This window comes from Anser cygnoides, chromosome 14, assembly GCF_040182565.1.
Source record: "Anser cygnoides isolate HZ-2024a breed goose chromosome 14, Taihu_goose_T2T_genome, whole genome shotgun sequence".
NCBI classification, from domain to species: Eukaryota; Metazoa; Chordata; class Aves; order Anseriformes; family Anatidae; genus Anser; species Anser cygnoides.
Window position 1 is genome coordinate 11,603,994 of NC_089886.1, and position 18,014 is coordinate 11,622,007.

Here is an 18,014-nt window from a genome sequence, read left to right on the forward strand (position 1 = left end):
TGACCGGGAAAAAGGTCCCATTTCCACTTGGCAGTAGGGAAGAGGAGAAAAATAATTCAAGCTAACCAAAGTGCTAGTGGGAGCACGACTTCTGTCATGAAAAGTTCCTCTCTAGATGAGATGAAGTGCCTGTTTCTTTTCCTCTGACTTTACAGGAGGCCTCAGGGCCCAAGCTCATATTTAGATGTCTAACTCTGAGATGACAAACTTACAGCAATGAGGCCACCCTTCCTGGCCAGAATTTGCCAGGATCTTTGTGTAGGCCGTGGCCAAGGGCAGATCTCCATGTTTCCCATTGTAATCTGGAGATTGGCACTCCAAACTGCCCTCTAGGGGACTCTTTCTTTTGGCTGAAAAGGTATTTTTGGGGATCCTGTTCTGGCCAGGCTGAAGGTCTCCTTGTGAATTCTATCCCCCAGAGCTTGCAGACAACATATTCCCCATGGCTTACTCCTCCACTGGCACTACAGGAGATAATTAGTGCGTGGCTAAGTCATATGTGCTGAGGGTCAGAAAATACAATGAGGCAGATTTTCCCCTGGAGTAAAGAAATGTCAACAGAGTTGCACTACAGTGAAATGATGGCATCTGTCAGGGACCCTGGCCCTTTCACTGAACAAACAGCCCAGGGCAGTGCCTTCCTCCAGAAGAATGGCATCGTCTGGCAGCCAGGCACCCTCCTGAAAGCACACGACAGGGTTTTCCCAGGGGCTAGTGTCCCCAGGAAACACTTTGCCCAGTAGAGAAGAAGGGGACTTGGTACAAAACTATTGCGAGCAACGTAATTCCTCTTAGTGATAATACTTAGTATTTCTTTAAAAACACACCTCAGCTGTCAAATAAACAAAATGTCTACCCTCAGGGGCAACAGGAAGAAGAACACAAACTTGCAAAACTAATTTCCTATGCAGTTTTGAGGTATTTCAGAAGCACTTGAAGGTAGTAAGATAGAACAGAGTTGGGCTAGTCATCTTTCTCTTCGCCACACATAGGTCAGGTAAAGTCTAATCTGTTTTACATTCTCAGTTAAGTTCATCTAGTGTGCAAGCATTATCCATGTGAATTAAAAGGTGCATGACTAATGCTGTGAAACAAGATATTTCTCTGACTGTTTATGTGCTTACTGAAATACGGAATTTCTCTTTACTGTGTCTATGCTCTACATTAAATCTCATCTGCTTCTGTACCTTTCATCTCTCTCCCTGAAGTCTGTTACTTGACATTATACATCATACTCCTCAGACCATTGGGCTGGGTTTAAAAAGCAAGAAAAAGCTCATGATTTTTCAAGGGGATCTTGCAATCCAGGAGAAATTCAGCAAACTGTGATAGAAAATAAAAATAAGCTCTTTTGGCAGTACAACAATCTTGAGCATTAAAACAAAATAATCCTCTTTCGTTTCACCTTGATGCTGAGGTTCTATAAATACCAGCATTGCTTTTTATTCTGATCACATTCTCCTCCAGTTCCAGGTAAAAGACCACATGTCTCTCATCATGTTCTTGGAGATGAATCTGTCAAGTATGACCCCTTTCATTAGCTTTTTATGTCACTAAATTACTTACTAATTTGTATCTTTGGGACTTAAAAACCTTTATCTGGAAATGATCACATACCTAGGTGATATTCTAATGCTGTAATGGATTTTTCCAGTTACTGCATGCAGTGAAACGTGCTGTGCATGTGAGATCATGGTGTGGCCAATAATCATTAGAATATCTGTCCTCTGGCAGCTGAAGGCAGCATGTTCATTAATGCTTTCAGCTATGCACCAGATATCCTCAACATACTGGTGTGCAAGGCTGGTGTTCTCTACAGGATTCTAGGTTAAAGCTCTTCAAAGCTCTGTGAGCATCCCTGTCTTGCTGCTTTCAACACGTGCTGCTTTTCTTTTTGTGTTGCAGCAGTAGCTGCAAGCCTGACTAGGGGTGGTTTCTGAAATAGATGGTGTGTTCTGTCAGTGAAGGTTGAGACAACTGAGAGAAAGTAATGGCTGTGCTGAGGGCAGTCTTGCTGGGAATCTGTGCAGTACTACTGGGAGTCCACCTTGACCCTTTGCTGTTACTACGCCCATCTCTTTCGAGGGAGCGGGGAACATGGTCCTGCACTGGGCACTACAGCCCCACAGTGCCAACAGCCCCCTTCCTCAGGTGCCCATCATACCTCCCCACTAAGAAGCAGCACCCAACTGTCAATGGGCAGCAAGAGGCCCTGGTGGCCCTTAAATGCTTTGTGTCTCCTGGGTGCATGTTAACTCCTGAGGCATCACAGCAGTGAGGGCCATAATGCCCAGGACTATTTATTGCAGGTTACCCTCGGAGAATTGAGAGATTTCAGGGAAGTATACCACACTGGGAGCCAAGGAAGTTTTGCACCACACTGAATCAGCCTGCTAGTTTAGGTCCCCTTGTTTTAACGTGTTCGCCCAAATAAATGTCTTTGTACTGTGGATGAGGGGGATTCAGGAGGCACACTGTCAAGATTCATTTAAAAATTGCTCCACCTGGGGCCTAAACTTATGCAATTGAACACTTGACCACATCCTGCAAAATGGGGCAGCACCTGTATCCTGGGAGCTGTACCAAGTCATCTCCAAGTGCTTTTAATTTACTAATATAACTAGTGAGATGTTCATGCTGTGTCCTTGTGCCCTGGCTCCAGCAGAACAACATGTCAGGGTGTTAAAGAGATGTCAGTGTGCTTCTGTGAAGGACTTTGTATAGAATATCTTTTCAACAGTCCGAAGAAAAGTCTTTCTTAGATGACATATGTAACTTTGCAAATATTTCCGAAGCTAATGATAATTTTACACATAAGAGGAATTTTATTTGCCTTCAGAAACGTAGGCCAGGCCAGTGGGACCTCTTTTTAAAGCTGTCAGTGCTTACAAACTTCTCAGTCTAGTTACTGTATGACACAGACCTGAGACAAAAGCTTGTAGACAAAAGGGTAGAAAGCAGAGAGAGATATTCCCACCAGGAGAGAACACAGGATGTTTTTTGGTAAGCTGTCTAAGCCAGAAGGAAATCTAATAAAACAGAAAGCCTAATGAGGGAGTGAGTCTCAATCAGCCTTTGGTGTGTGTTGAAGGCCGCTAAAGATCTCTGTTGAACTAGTTAACAAAGGATTTTGCCTTTTAGTCAGAGGCATTCTGGAGAATGAGACATCAGTCACAGGTGGTGGGAAAGGTGATGCTCTTTTTCCCTGTACCACCACAGAGCTGCTCCCACTCCCATGGGACATGGAGCACAGGTTGTTAGGTCACATGGGCAGTCACCACATATGGTGTCTTCTGCACTTTCTAGGTGTTTCTGGCCATAAGATGACCATGTGGAGTTCAGCCTCACATGTTTGTAGTGCATTGGAGTGTGTGTTTTTGGGGGAGACAAAGTACTTGTCCCGTTTGTTTGCCTGGATAAAGCTACAAGCTATTTGCTAGGTCAAACCACAGAAATGTAGTTTGAAGGATGGAATACATGGGTGCACTACCCTATGACCATAGCGTGCGTGTTTGAGATAGAGCGTGTGGCACTGCAGGACATGGCCAGGGAGGCATGCCACAGCAGTTGAGCTGCTTCCTTGCTGAGGAAGGTGCAGAATGTGCTGCTCATCTCCCCATCTCCTTTTGCAGACAGATCTTGCTGTCCTTCAGTAAAGTGGCTTTTCTCCGGTACAGAAAGTCTGTTTGCTGGGGAGCTGGGGCTCTTGCATTCAACACCTCATGAGACTTTTTGACTGTCCATATGTGGCCTTTCTGAAAATGAGAGAAGATGTCAGACCAAACCATGGCATCAGGCTAAGAGCAATGGGATCAGAGGAGATGTTCATTTAGGAAATCATGATGTCTGTGATTCCTGGGAAGGGTCTCATTTGAATCCTGACCTGGTCTATTCAGCTTGTGAGACTGGGCAGCCCATCTCTTCCAGAAGGGGTGACTTACTAGGCAGTGTAGTAGGGCCAGGAATGGTTATCAATTTATGAAGATGGTTAGCAACTGAATAAGAAATGTCTGCTGTACTTTTCAACAGAAAGATTTCCAGACTGCAGTTCAACAAGGTGAAGCTGGAAGATGCTGGGGAGTACAGCTGTGAAGCGGAGAACGTTTTAGGGAAAGACACCGCAAAAGGCAGCCTGAATGTGAGAAGTGGTAAGTGAAGAAGCCAGCAAATGTCTTGAGCCATCTGTCATTCAAGCAGAAAGTGGGAGGTTCTGCGCATGATCTATGATTTTGTTTCATGCTTTCAGAGTATCAAGTAAAACAATCTTGGGAGATAAGAAAAATTGCAGCTTAGCATAAATGTTTATCTTTGTTATCTGTCACTAGCAATGTGGTTAATTTACATTTTAAATAAACTTACAGCCTATGTATTTTTTTAAAAAGGGGCAAGGAGGAAAGAAAAATGGTGAGCTTGATGTTTTATTTTTTTTAAGAATTTCTGAGAAGCAAAACTCACCAGAACACGAGTAATTAAACCATAGCTTTGTGATGAATGAAGTTGCTTCTGGTTTTCATCCTAGAATGTGTGCTCCATCTCTTAGAGCTCAGCGGATGGAGTCTGAGGTTAGGTGGTTTTATTATTATCTTGGTTATAATAATTATATTGCTTAACATGATGGTTTGGATGCACCCTCCAGCTCAGAAAGTCCCTACAGTGGTTGCCAGAAGCTGGACGGGTGTGACCAGGGGAGGGATGACTCTGTACAAGCTCTGTTGCCTAAGCTCTTCCTCCTGCCGTTGACAACGGCCACTGCGGGAGCCTAGGCTCTCTGCGATGCAGCCTGTTGGTGTGATACTGTTTCTCTGCTGTTGTGCTTTATTAGCACTGGTCACATGCGAAGGAAGGTATTTTTCTCCCACTGCTTTCTGGCATTATTTTTCTCTATTAACCTCTGCCTCAGCAGTGTTTGCAGTCATGAGTCTTTATTTTGTGAGGCTGGAAAATCACATAGCCTCCTCCTCAGTTGCTCTGCCTGTAAAAAGCCAGTGCTTGCAAAACCTGGGGAAGACAACCCATGCTCAGACCTTCTGCCTGTGAAGTTAGCTTTGCTTTCTTTCCAGCCATGACAGGAAAGGTGTCCAGAGTAAGCTAACTGAAGCAGTGCCACTCCTTTTTTTCTGACTCACACTCTGTCTGTCCCATCGCAATGCAAACAGTTCCAGCTGCATGCATGGGCAGTGAGTGTCTTCCACCAGAGCCCTGTGTGCCAGTTCGGCTCCTTCTTTCCAGCCACCAGCAATCCGCTCGCAAAAGAGGAGGACTGAATGAACAATGCCAGTCACAGCAAGGCCCTGATCCTGCACACTGCTTATGGCACATCTGGCCATACAACTCCCAGCTGACTCTTCCTGCATGTGTGGGTAATGGCTGCATCTGGCAGGGTGCAACTCTTCGTTCTCAGGAGGGCAATGTGTCTGGCAAGGGCAGGAACAGGTGGCTTTCTCATTCATGTTGCAGGGAGTGTGAGGACACACCTGAGTTGCCTAGAAATGTGTTAAGACTAGAAAAGCAACCAAAGACACCAAAAGATCTGCCCTGTACCTTTGCCTAGCGGGAGTTGCAGGCTGCAAGGTGCTGCAGGTCTAGTAGAAAAAAGATAGCCCTGCTTGTGGTGGTGTCTTGATTAATCCATTTTCTAAGGAGCCTTGAAAATCTGCCTTTGGTTTTCAACACTCAGCTGCATGCACACCTCACTGCTGCTGTTTGAAGGTCACCTGGCAGGATAGCAGGTATTTGCAATTAAATGCTAGTTGCAGTCCTTTGCAAAGGTAAACAAGATGATGATGATGATCACTGCAGACTTTTGCCCTTCTGTCACCCTCTTTGCACTCTTCTGTTGCTGCTCCCTGGAGCTACCCAGAGCAGAGCAGCCTTCATCTGTGCCTGTGCACTTCTCGCTCATAGAGTCTCCTTCTTTCCTTCCCTGTTGTCCATGCTGCTGGGCTTTCTTGGGACCTGGACAGCTTTCCTCACCTCACATCTGCACACTCCCTTCTTCTGTGATATCTTTTGGCAGAAAACTTCCCAGGGCATCTGCTTTCCTCTGAATCCATGTGTGTGCAGCCTTCTGTCCCAACCTGCATTGTTCTTTGGGCTCCTTAGCACTGGTTGTATTGTGGCTACATCTCAACACTGCTCTGTGAAGCTCTAAGGAGTCTACAGCAATTAATCAGAGGTGTGTGAGCTGGACTCTCCTTGGAGCCTTCCCCTCTTTCCCTGAAGCTCACTCCAGCTATCAGTTGCACAAGGGATCATTTCTGTCATGGAAATCTGTTGCAAACCATTGAAAATGCCACACTGAAAAGAGATTTTCTTTAGAAAGAGGGTGGCCACAATGTGGAGATCAATAATGAGTGGTATTCCTCAGGGGTCAGTATTGGGACCGACACTGTTTAACATCTTTGTTGGTGACATGGACAGTGAGATTGAGTGCACCCACAGCAAGTCTGCCAGTCACACCAAGCTGTGTGGTGAGGTTGACACACTGGAGGGAAGTGATGCCATCCAGAGGGACCTGGACAGGCTTGAGAGGTGGGCCTGTGCAAACCTCATGAAATTCAGCAAGGCCAAGTGCAAGGTCCTGCACCAGGGCCCGGTCAATCCCAAGCACAGATACAGGCTGGGTGGAGAATGGATTGAAAGCAGCCCTGAGGAGAAGGACCTGGGGGTGTTAGTTGACAAGAAGCTTGAGATGAATGTGCAGGTGCACATTCCTGTGCACCTTCAGCCCACGAAGCCAACTGTACCTTGGGCTGCATCAAAAGAAGCATGGTGAGCAGGGTGAGGGAGGTGATTCTCCCCCTCTGCTCTGCTCTTGTGAGACCCCACCTGCAGTGCTGTGTTCAGCTCTGGGACCCTCAGCACCAGAAGGACATGGATGTATTAGAACAAGTCCGGAGGAGGGACACAAAGATGATCAAGGGGCTGGAGCACCTGTTCCATGAAGACAGGCTGAGGGAGCTGGGGTTGTTCAGCCTGGAGAAGAGCAGGTTCTGGGGAGACCTTATAGCAGCCTTCCAGTACCTAAAGGGGCTACAGGAAAGCTAGAGAGGGACTCTCTGTCACGGAGTGTAGTGATAGGACAAGGGGTAATGGCTTTAAATTAAAAGAGGGTAGGTTTAGATTAGATATAAGGAGGAAATTCTTTACTCTAAGAGTGGTGAGGCACTGGAACAGGTTGCCCAGAGAAGCTGTGGATGCCCCATTCCTGGAAATGTTCAAGGCTAGGTCGGATGGGGCTTTGAGCAGCCTTATCTAGTGGGAAGTGTCCCTGCCCATGGCAGGGGGGGGGGGCAGGAGGGTTGGGACTAGGTGGTCTTTAAGGTCCCTTCCAACCCAAACCATTCTATTATTCTATGATAATGTCATGACCCCTTGTCACTTAGAACATGCCCATAAGCCAAATCCAGCAGTTCATCTCTCCTCTGCAGTTCTGGTATTTCCACAGAATGCCCAGCTAAGAAATAAAAGCTTTCCCATTGAAAAGTTTTGGAAGGGTATCAGTTTCTGAGGAAATGCTTCTGGGTTTAGCAAAAACATATTGTGCTTTGGTGCTATTTTCTGATTTTTATTACTCTGAGGTAAATTAGCTGCACTCTTAGAAAAATGTCCCATTTCCCAGTCCTCTTTATTGAGTAGTCCAATATTGGCATCACAAGTGGGAATGAGAGCACAGCTGAGATGTGACTGTTTTAGACTCTTTTTTTCCTCAGAAAATTTCTAGACAACTCCTAAACTCATATCCCACCACCCCCTTTGCTAAACACCACAGGAAAAATTAAACTTATCCAAAAAGTGGTTTTGCTTTCCTTTTAATTTACCTTTTCCCAGTGGTCTTACCACCTGTCTCTAAAAGGGTGCTGCGCGCACAGCGTAGGCTCCTGATGCTTTCTCCTTTGCACATCAGGAGGGTCATGAGGGGCTTTGACCAAGAGGGGGCTTATGCTGTCAGCTGGCTTGAATGGAGCTGGTGACTGTGGACGTTGGACTTTCCAGTATCCTGCTTTATAAGGAGGAAATAGCTACGTGTGGCCCAGTGGCTCCCATATTGCCTTGGGTCTTGACCTTCATCTGTTTACAATTCCTCGATCTCTTGTGAGAGAATTACTTTGTGCTGCAGAACTGCAAATAGTTATAGGGTGGAAGCTCATCAAACCATCTCACCTTTTCTTAAGCTCTATGTTTTTCTCCCTGTGTCTGTGATCTCGTCTTTGCACTTTTGTGGCCATCAGGGCTAAGAAAACCTTCTGCAGTTTCACTCGTCATGTGCCTGGTGAATCCTGAGCTATTTCTGCCTTTTTATCATGATGGCATGAGTCCCTTTACAGCAAGGGGACCGACACGCCCTGTGCTATTCCCCTCTGAGGCACTCATTTATCTGTCTCTTTCACACAGTTACCCATCTGAGCGTCCTCTAACCAGTACTAACATATCAATAGTCTCCCCAGCCTGTGCCACCCAGCAGCACCTGCTCTTGTCCTCCTCCCTGTAGTAGCTAAGCCCAATCTTCTCAGCTCAAAATAGATATTTTGTTCACTACTTTCTTACCTTAATTTTCCCAGGAACAACGAAAGCACCACAAGTTTTACCAGCCTCAGAAACTAAAATAGTTGTTATGGAAGAAGAGTGTAAGTACTTCTCTCCCCACCCCCCATATAGTTTCTTTCCCCTTATTTGTTTTGTTTTTATGAAACAATTTACATAAATGCTTTATTTCCTCCTGGAATCTTCTTTAATTGCTACTTCTCTTTGATTTCTCCCAAAGCTCTGATCTTTCACTAAATCCTTCAAAATACAATTTATATTGCTAGTGTCCATCTTAGAGAGGAACAATGTCGATAACTATTGCAAAGGTAACTTGAAGAACATGCTACTTAAAAGTGGAGGTGGATTTTAAATATTTGCAACTCTTTCAATGTATGGGTTTATTGACACTTGTAAGATGTGCTTGTTACAGCCTTGGGTTTAGCGATTTTATTTTTTTTTGAGTCTAGGTAAGGAAAACAAAAGAGGCTACAGGAAATACAAGAAAGGAGACACGAGTCTTCTAAGAATAAGTCAAAAGAAAAAGTCAGAAAATACAGCTGAACCCTGCTGGCACATTATTTCTTGAGTCTCCACAAAGCAAGAAAAGATTTCCCAAAATGTTTAATTTGATTTGATTTAGTGGAAGTGCTTTTTAGCATTCCTTTCTATTCAGTTGTCATGAGTGCAGTAAAAAATAGGCACACACAAATAAAAATCAAAGCATAGAGCAATGTATACAAGTGCAAATCTAGAAGCCTGGCTGTTGGTTCAGCTCTTTCTGGTGGAGAGCATTATTTCTATGATGTAAAGCCTCTCCCTGCTCATGGACACTGCAGCACACAGAGATTGTCAGCATGCTGGATAGCCCACCAGGATCCAGTCCAAATGAAAAGGCACCCGGAGAGATGAGGACCAAGAAGTTATTTCAAGATTTGTGTTATATTTTTATTCCAGCTGCTCACACCCTGAACTGACAGCACAGCTGGCTGTTCCTCCGTATTGACAATTCCACTTTGCAGATTTCATGGGAATGTTTTTTGTTCGGAAAACTCAATCTTTTATTATTTTAAAAGAAATCTGATTCTATCCACAGCAGGGACCAGTCAGGTATCCTTTAAAAGGTTTTCTAATTAGAACGTTTCACTTAAAATTTGCTCCTTCATTGTTCTTAGCCTTCCACTGCAACGGTGACATAGCACTGAGATGTAGCAGCATGTACTGTACTGTTCTTCCTCAGGATTTTTCCTTTGGCTCATCAGCTCATGCAATATATTTGCATCACATTAGATATATGCTAATTTCACTGAAAGCAAAATTTCAGCAATAGAAAGGAAACATGCAAAATCACCATGTGGCCTCCACAGAAGTTTCTCCTATTGAAAAATCTTTTCCTCTGCTTTCTCAACATAGAAATGTCACCCTTGGCTGTCTGCTTTTTTTCTTAATGGTATAAAGAAATGGTAAAGTCTTCATAGTTAAAACTATAATTGACTTTTTCCTTTACATTCCTTTTTTATGATTGCTCTCAGCTGTTACCTAATCATAGTCCCCCCTGATTTTCATACATGGTTGCTGCTGGTCTATCACAGAATTGCATGTTTCTAATTTATGGGGAAGTAATGAAGATGTTGTGAGGTTTGATGATCTGGAAGGATGACAAGTGTCTCATTGTTTTAAAATTATTGTAATTCTTTTAAATACTTATATTCATAAGCTTGTCTGGCAACATAGGTTGTCCCACCTTTCATTGTTTCACTTAAAGGTTGTAAATGATCCACGGGATTGTAAACACCATCCTGAGAAAGCACCATGGAAGCTGGAGCTTGGTGATAGCTGCAGTTCCCTGGGAAAGGAGAGAGCCTTAGGCAGGCAGCTTGGTCACATCTTTACATTTCTGTTTGGACCCTGGTGCAAGGTGGACATGTTACGAGGCAGGCTGGGTGCAGGTGTTAGACCCAACAACTCCAGAAGATCAACATGTCTTCTGTGTGGCTCAGAAGGTCCCTATGAGTAAAGGGATAAAATCCGATCACTCTGTGTAGCCCCACGTGCCTCACCCCCATCTCCCTGCTGCTCCTGGTGTATATGTTTTTAACTACTATTTTTCTGTAAGGTCCCAGGTTCTTCCTGGGTGATCTGGCCTTCCTTTCTACTATTGCCTTGGGAACAGGAATCACATATTTCCCCCTTGGAGTACTGTTAAGTATTGTTTAATACTTACCACCTCATAAATGTAGCTACCAGCAAATTCTTCCACATCCTGAGTCACCCCTACCTTCTTCCTCTTCAATAGTGGCCACAGACCTCTAGGCACTTCTGCACACTTGACACAAGGCAGGTTTAGACACCTGACAGCACTCAAAACATAACCCAGGTCTTCAAGGTGTTCTGTCTCTGCTCTCGGGTAAATTTTTTTCTCTGGAAGGATATGTTTTGTCCTACTGTTTTCCAGCTCAACATCTTCCAATGCCTAACTGGCACTTGACACAAAGCTACAGAGTGCAAGGGGGCAAGCTTGTACCATAAGTTCTCGGAAACATTTGTGTCATTATGATAGTGTACATGGGATCTCTTTCCCAGCTACTGTTCCCCTTGCCTTTAGGCTGGCTGCAGCAGGGCCTCTGGTTCTCTTTGACAGGGCACTGGTTGATATGGGCCTCACATATCTTATAACAATACGTAGAAACCCAGGGATCTCATGGTCTTTCTGCTGTAGAGACAGCCCTGACGCTAGTCAAATTCAAATCTGCCTTGCATCCTGGTCCAGCCCATGTGGGTGCAATGCTATAATAGCATAGGTGAGGAAAGCTGTGCCGTAGAGTGTGTTGAGAGCTGGCCTGGTCTTATAGGTGGTGTTGATCATTTGTATGCACAGTCAAGCCAAATTCTGAAGGCCAGATTCTGAAAGAGAATCTCCAGTGTCTGAGAAAGTCCTTCTGTGTTGCTGTATATTTTAACATGATACGGCTGTCTTACACCTTCTCTGAATATATCTTTGAGTCTGAGAACTGTGGGACTAGAGAAGCCATAGAGATGCTTTCTTAAAAAAGCAGTGTGGCTTAGAAGAGAAGATAAGCCTACTGCTCTTATAAAGGAGTCTTCTATTGAGGCCAGTAAGTGTGAGATAGGTGCAGTAGCCTTGTCCATAGTGAAAAAGTGTTAAATAAGACATGTCATCTTATGTTTGTCACAGGCTAAGAGTGTGCACTGGATGGCTACAATGGCTCAGCTCACATGCAGAAACTTGCAGGGGTAGGGTAACTTGATCATGTGCCTTGATACAGAGGGAAAGGTCCTTTATACTCATTTCAACATCCAGAGTACTCAGAATGGTAATGTGATCCTGTCACGGTGCAGCTTGAAGCAGATAGACAAAGGTTCAGGAGTCTGGCTACAGAGCTTCTTGGTAAACAGAATAGGAGTCATTGTCAAAGTTCAGAAACATTTTGATGGAGACAAAAATGGAATAAATTTCAGAGCAATCTGTAGAGCAATCTGTAGACCATTCTGAGATGGAAGGTCTATTGAAGACAAAGATACTAAAATGTTATCAAAGTTTCATTCTTAAAAGGTTAGGTAATGTTTGAAATCTGAAAAGGTCAAGTAATCTCTTTTGCTTGTTTTCTGCTGTTGAGTTCTCCTGTAGTTCCTTTGCTTTATTTGGACAAACAGTTGAACTCTTAAGGGTAAAAAGAGAATATAGACTATTCTCTCTATGTAAACGAAGTGCAGTTTGGATGCTGTCAAGATACAAGATCTGACAACGATGGGCAGGTGCTCTGAAACAACATGTGGATCATTGCAGCTGCTCACCTGGATGCTGCTTCATCTCCTTTGTCTGGGATACTGTCTAGTTAACCTGGTTGAGTGCCTTTACTTCACCAGCCTTTGTAGGCTGGGTAGTGTTTGCTGGGCCACCTAATTTCACTCTATGTGTGTTCTGCAGCATAGTGAGGTTTGGGGTCAGGTTAAAAGGTGGAAGACAGAGACAGAGCAAGAGAAGCAGAGCTGAATTGTGCTGGGAACATGAGGGTTGGGGGATAATGTGAGGCACTTTGATGAAAGCTGAGCTCTGGATTGATTTCTGGGGCTTTTACTTCAACCACTGGGATCATAAGTGCTATCTGAAGTCCCTTTAAAGATCTCCATGGAATGGTAGGTGACATAACCCTTCTTTCTCTGATTAAGTCCATCCCTCAGTGCACCAGTGTGGGCACACAGATTTCATAGCTGTCATCATAGTGAAGTCATTGGACTAAGTTTGTAGGCTTATTGGTTTGGACTCATTCAGGCTCTCCCTCTCCCATTTACTGCCATGTTTAGCATGGCTGGTGATGGGAATTCTTTCCTTACTTCCTCTCTCCCAAGTGAGGTAAGCCTGGAGCACTGCCATGATTACAATGGCTCGGTGGTATCTTTTCTCTGATATGGTTTCTAAGTCACGTCCGATCACATCTAGTTGAACCAAAACTTCAGCAACTTTTAACCACAGTAAGATGTACTGAGCAAATTCAGCCAATTCCCCCCACCTTCCCTCAAGTCCAGTCTCACATGGCCTTTACTGGATAGCCTTGGCAGATCTGCACATTAACTGATAGGTTCGGTTCAATCTCTGTTCGCTCCAGGTCAGTCCAGTCTGAAGGCACTGTACTCTCCTAGAGCTAACGATGGTAAAAACATGAGCATGGTGCAGTTGGTTTGGAGCTGAACGGTGTCCAGCCAGCACAGGGCACAGCTAGAGCAGATGGAAGTTGGTCTGCCAAGGGTCATGAGGACAGACCAGTTTTCAATATTAGACTAAAAATAAGTCCTGGCATGATCTTTACTCAGATAATTTAAAACCCTAAATTTAGGATCCAGAACTGGCGGTGTGGTTGGTAACTGAGTGAAGCCTGCACACATGCAGGCATGATGCCTTGAGGTGGACATGTTGGAGATCTTGCTGTTGGTCTGCAGAGATTGCTGTGTTGTGCCCTTGTGGTGTTAGGTAATGTTAATTGCTTATTTTGCACACTGTGTATTTTTGAAGCAACCATCCCAGCTGATATGATACTCAAGGTGTGATGTAATGACAGGCCTCTACAACTCTAAAGTCAAAGATGGGGAGTATGGAATAAAGTGTGGGTTGGAAGCTGACATCCCTTTGAAGAAGGCAGTAAGCCCAGCCTTCTGAGCAGGAGGCTGTGTACCAGGAGATCTGCACTGTTGTTCTGACTCCATCATGTGATCCTGGCATGTTGCTTCACTTCTTGTACTTAAGCTGTCCCACCTGCAAAGCATTCCTGCTGGCACTAGCCCTGCGTTTTAAGTTGTTGAACAAATCCCCTCACTGAAATATCATGTTGCTACTATTACAATTCATGATGCGGATTTGGGAAAATATAATGCTGCAATGCTAACACATGCATTCTGGGAGGCTGGTGGCAGATAAAAACATGGGAAGAATAACTTCATAAAACAGGAGAGATCACCCTGCAGGAGCAACTAGAGGCTTTATGGTAACACAGGACTTTGTCCCTTCAATAGCTACTTGTCCCACAGAAACGGGTAGTCTCTTGGTGCTTTTCAGTCTTTAAACTTGTTTCTTAATGAAACACCAGAATAGTACAGATGGATGATATGGGGAGTGCTGCTTGTGTGGTTTTGATCAGCAATATCTGTTGCTCTCAGATGAGTGTCCTGCAGTCTGACATTTGTATTTTTGGGTGAATTTCTAGTCCGCAGATATTGATCCTCATGATCCCCTCAGGAACTTTGAAGGTAATTCCAGCAGGATCTATTTCAATAAAATGCGGGAGTAAATATTGGAACATTTCCAAAGTAATAAACACACAGGAGCAGAATTTTTATGAGCTCTAGAGTCACTGATCCATTGCCTGGTGAGCCCCAGTCTGCAAAAATCCTTTCAATTTTACGTACAGATAGCAGCAGTGAGCATCTAGCCTCCATTCAGTTTTTATTAAGAGAAGGGAGCGTTGTACCAGATGTACAGAAATCTGCCTCAGAGAGAATGGTTAGGATCAACAGTACCGCAGTGTATTAATCAGTGTAAATCATGGATTTAGTGTGGCTCACACCAGGATTACCCTGCTACAACTAAGCAATAGAATGGCCAGACACCTTCTCAGCCATGTTTTTCTGACAAGGAGTTGGATGAACTGGGTTGAGAGGAACCTCAGCAATTCTGTGTTTTATCAGTAAGTACATGAGGCATATACAGAGCAGGCAATTTGTATACACTCTCTGACCAGCTGAGTTCATCTGTCTAACTGAATGTCTAAATATTGAGAGAATAAAGTGTCTGTACTCTATGAACCCACCAGTCAACTTTATTAAAAAAAAAAAAAAAGAGAGAGAGAGAGAGAAACTATCCCTGTCTCCTTGCTTTTCCTGACATTAGCTGTAGTTTGTGAAAAATTAACTTAAATTTATAGTCCAAGCTGCATTAATTAACTCTCTGGAGACTGCAAGCAGAGTATTTCACTAGATTCCTGAGAATAGGGCTAGTGGTCTGTCTGAAAAGATTAAATAACATGCATGGTATAAGATTCCTTGCATAATCACTGATGGTCTTTCTGCACAGTTAGAGTAAAACAGAGTAGGCTAGGCTAGGCTAGGCTAGAATAGAGCAGAACAGAAGAACAGAACAGAACAGAATAGAACACAACAGAACAGAATAGAATAGAATAGAACAGAACAGAACAGAATAGTGTAGAATAGAATTGTTTGGTTGGAAGGGCTAACCAAAAGTTAAAGTATATTATTAAGAACTTTATCCAAATGCCTCTTGAACACTGACAGGCATGGGGCATCAAACATCTTGCTCTTCCAGTGTTTGACCACCTTCACTGGAAAGACATTTTTCCTAATACCCAGTCTGAACCTCCCTTGGCACAGCTTTGTGCCATTCACATGCATCCTATCACTGGTTACCATGGAAAAGATATCGGCATCTCCCTCTCCATTTCCCCTCCTCACGAAGTTGTAGGGAGCAATGAGGTTGCTTCTTAGCCTCCTTTTCTCCAAGCTAGACAAGCCAAGTGTCCTCAGCCTCTCCTCATAGGACATGCCTTCCCTCTTATCAAGTTTGTTGCCCTCCTCTGGATGCATTCAAGTATTCTTCGTATATTGTGGAGCCCAGAACTACACCCAGTATTCAAGGTGAGGCCTCACCAGTACTAGATATAGTAAGATAATCCTCACTTTTGACTGGCTGGATATGCTGTGTTTAATGAACTCCAAAATGCGTTTTGCCCTCTTGATTGACAGGGCACAGTGCTCCAAGTGGTAAGATGAGGGGAAAAGTCCTCAAGTTACACCAGGGGATGTTTAGGTTGGATATTAGGAGAAATTTCTATACTGAGAGGATTGTGCGGCATTGGAATAGTCTGCCTAGGGAAGTGGTTGAGTCACCATCCCTGGAGGTCGTCAAGAAACCTGTAGTTGTAGAACATAGTAGCATGGTTTAGTGGTGGACTTGTCAGTACTAGGTTAAAGGTTGGAATAGATAGAATCGTAGAATCATTAAGGTTGGAAAAGACCTCCAAGATCATCTGGTCCAATCATCACCCCACCACCAATGTCACCCACTAAACCATGTCCCTAAGCACCACGTCCAACCTTTCCTTGAACACCCCCAGGGACAGTGACTCTACCACCTCCTTGGGGAACCTGTTCCAATGCCTTACTGCTCTTTCTGAGAAGAAATGTCTCCTAATTTCCAACCTAAATCTCCCCTGGTGCAACTTGGGGCCATTCCTTCTAGTCCTAGAGCTAGTTAGCTATGAGAAGAGGCCAACCCCCAGCCCCCCACAACTTCCTTTCAGGTGGTTGTAGAGAGCAGTAAGGTCTGCCCTGAGCCTCCTCTTCTCCAGACTAAACAACCCCAGTGCCCCTCAGCCTCTCCTCATAAGACTTATGTTCCAGACCCTTCACCAGCTTCGTAGCCCTTCACTGGACATGCTCCTGGGCCTCGATGTCCTTCTTGTAGTGAGGGGCCCAAAACTGAACACAGTACTTGAGGTGTGGCCTCACCAGGGCAGAACACAAGGGGATCTTAGAGGTCTTGTTCAACCTGAATGATTCTACAATTCTATGATTCTATAATCTCACATCTGGAAAATATGTCCAGAAGAATACTGTGAGACACCGTATCTTTTGATAACTTACTAAAATCCAGAAAGATTACATTCATTGCCTTCCTTTCATTCAGCAAGTGGGTAACCTTATCGTAGGAGATCCAATTACTAAGACAGGACTTTCTTTTCATGAACCACATGTTGATTATGCCTGATAATTTATACCTATAATTCATATATATGTACACCTATACTATATATTTTACCAATATTTATAATTTATGCCAGGCCGGCATTCTGGTGGGGGTCTATTATAGACCACCAAACCAACCGGATGAGGTGTTCTACAAGCAGCTGGCAGAAGTCGCGCAATCGCCAGCACTTGTACTTGTGGGGGACTTTAACTTCCCAGATATCTGCTGGAAATACAATACAGCCCAGAGGAAGCAGTCTAGGAGGTTCCTGGAGAGCGTGGAAGATAGTTTCCTGACGCAGCTGGTCAGTGAGCCTACCAGGGGTGGTGCCCTGCTAGACCTGCTGTTCACAAACAGAGAAGGACTGGTGGGAGATGTGGTGGTCAGGAGCTGGCTTGGGCAGAGTGACCACGAAATGGTAGAGTTCTCTATTCTTGGCAAAGTCAGGAGGGGGATCAGTAAAACTGCTGTCTTGGACTTCCGGAGGGCAGACTTTGAGCTGTTCGGGACACTGGTTGTCAGAGTCCCTTGGGAGGCAGTTCTGAAGGGCAGAGGAGTCTAGGAAGGCTGGGCACTCAAGATGGAAATCTTAAAGGCTCCGGATCAGACCATCCCCATGTGCCCCATGAGCCAGCACGGAATAAGACTGGCCTGGCTGAACAGAGAGCTGTGGCTAGAGCTCAGGAAGAAAAAGAAGTTTTATGACCTTTGGAAAAGAGGGCAGGCCACTCAGAAGGACTATAAGGATGTTGAGAGGCTGTGCAGGGACAAAATTAGAAAGGCCAAAGCTCATCTGGAGCTCAATCTGGCTACTGCTGTTAAAGATAACAAAAAATGTTTTTATAAATACATAAACTCGAAAAGGAGGACTAAGGAGAATCTTCATCCTTGGCTGGATGCAGGGGGAAACTTAGTGACAAGAGATGAGGAAAAGACTGAGGTGCTCAATGCCTCCTTTGCCTCAGTCTTTAGCAGCAAGGGTACCCAGCCCCCTGAGCCGGTGGAAGGGAGCAGGGAGCAAAATGTGGCCCTCACAGGAGCGGCTGAGGGAGATAGGGTTGTTTAGCCTGGAGGGAAGGAAGCTCAGGGGCAACCTTATCGCTCTCTATAGGTACCTTAAAGGAGGCTGTAGAGAGGTGGGGGTGGGTCTATTCTCCCACGTGCTTGGTGATAGGACAAGGGGGAATGGGCTAAAGTTGCACCAGGGGAGGTTTAG

At 44.6% G+C, this 18,014-nt stretch overlaps 1 protein-coding gene across 4 annotated transcripts in view; it reads left to right on the top strand.

Moving 5' to 3' along the window:
- Window positions 1-18,014, top strand: part of NRG2 (neuregulin 2) — a 175,527-nt gene that overhangs the window by 117,582 nt on the left and 39,931 nt on the right. For 3 of the 4 annotated variants that reach the window (XM_067005494.1, XM_067005492.1, XM_067005493.1), the window contains exons 3-4: window positions 4,030-4,148; window positions 8,562-8,627. In XM_067005494.1, coding sequence (XP_066861595.1) covers window positions 4,030-4,148; window positions 8,562-8,627 — 185 coding nt within the window. The remainder of the gene's footprint in view (window positions 1-4,029; window positions 4,149-8,561; window positions 8,628-18,014) is intronic. The other variant, XM_067005495.1, reaches the window with a different exon arrangement.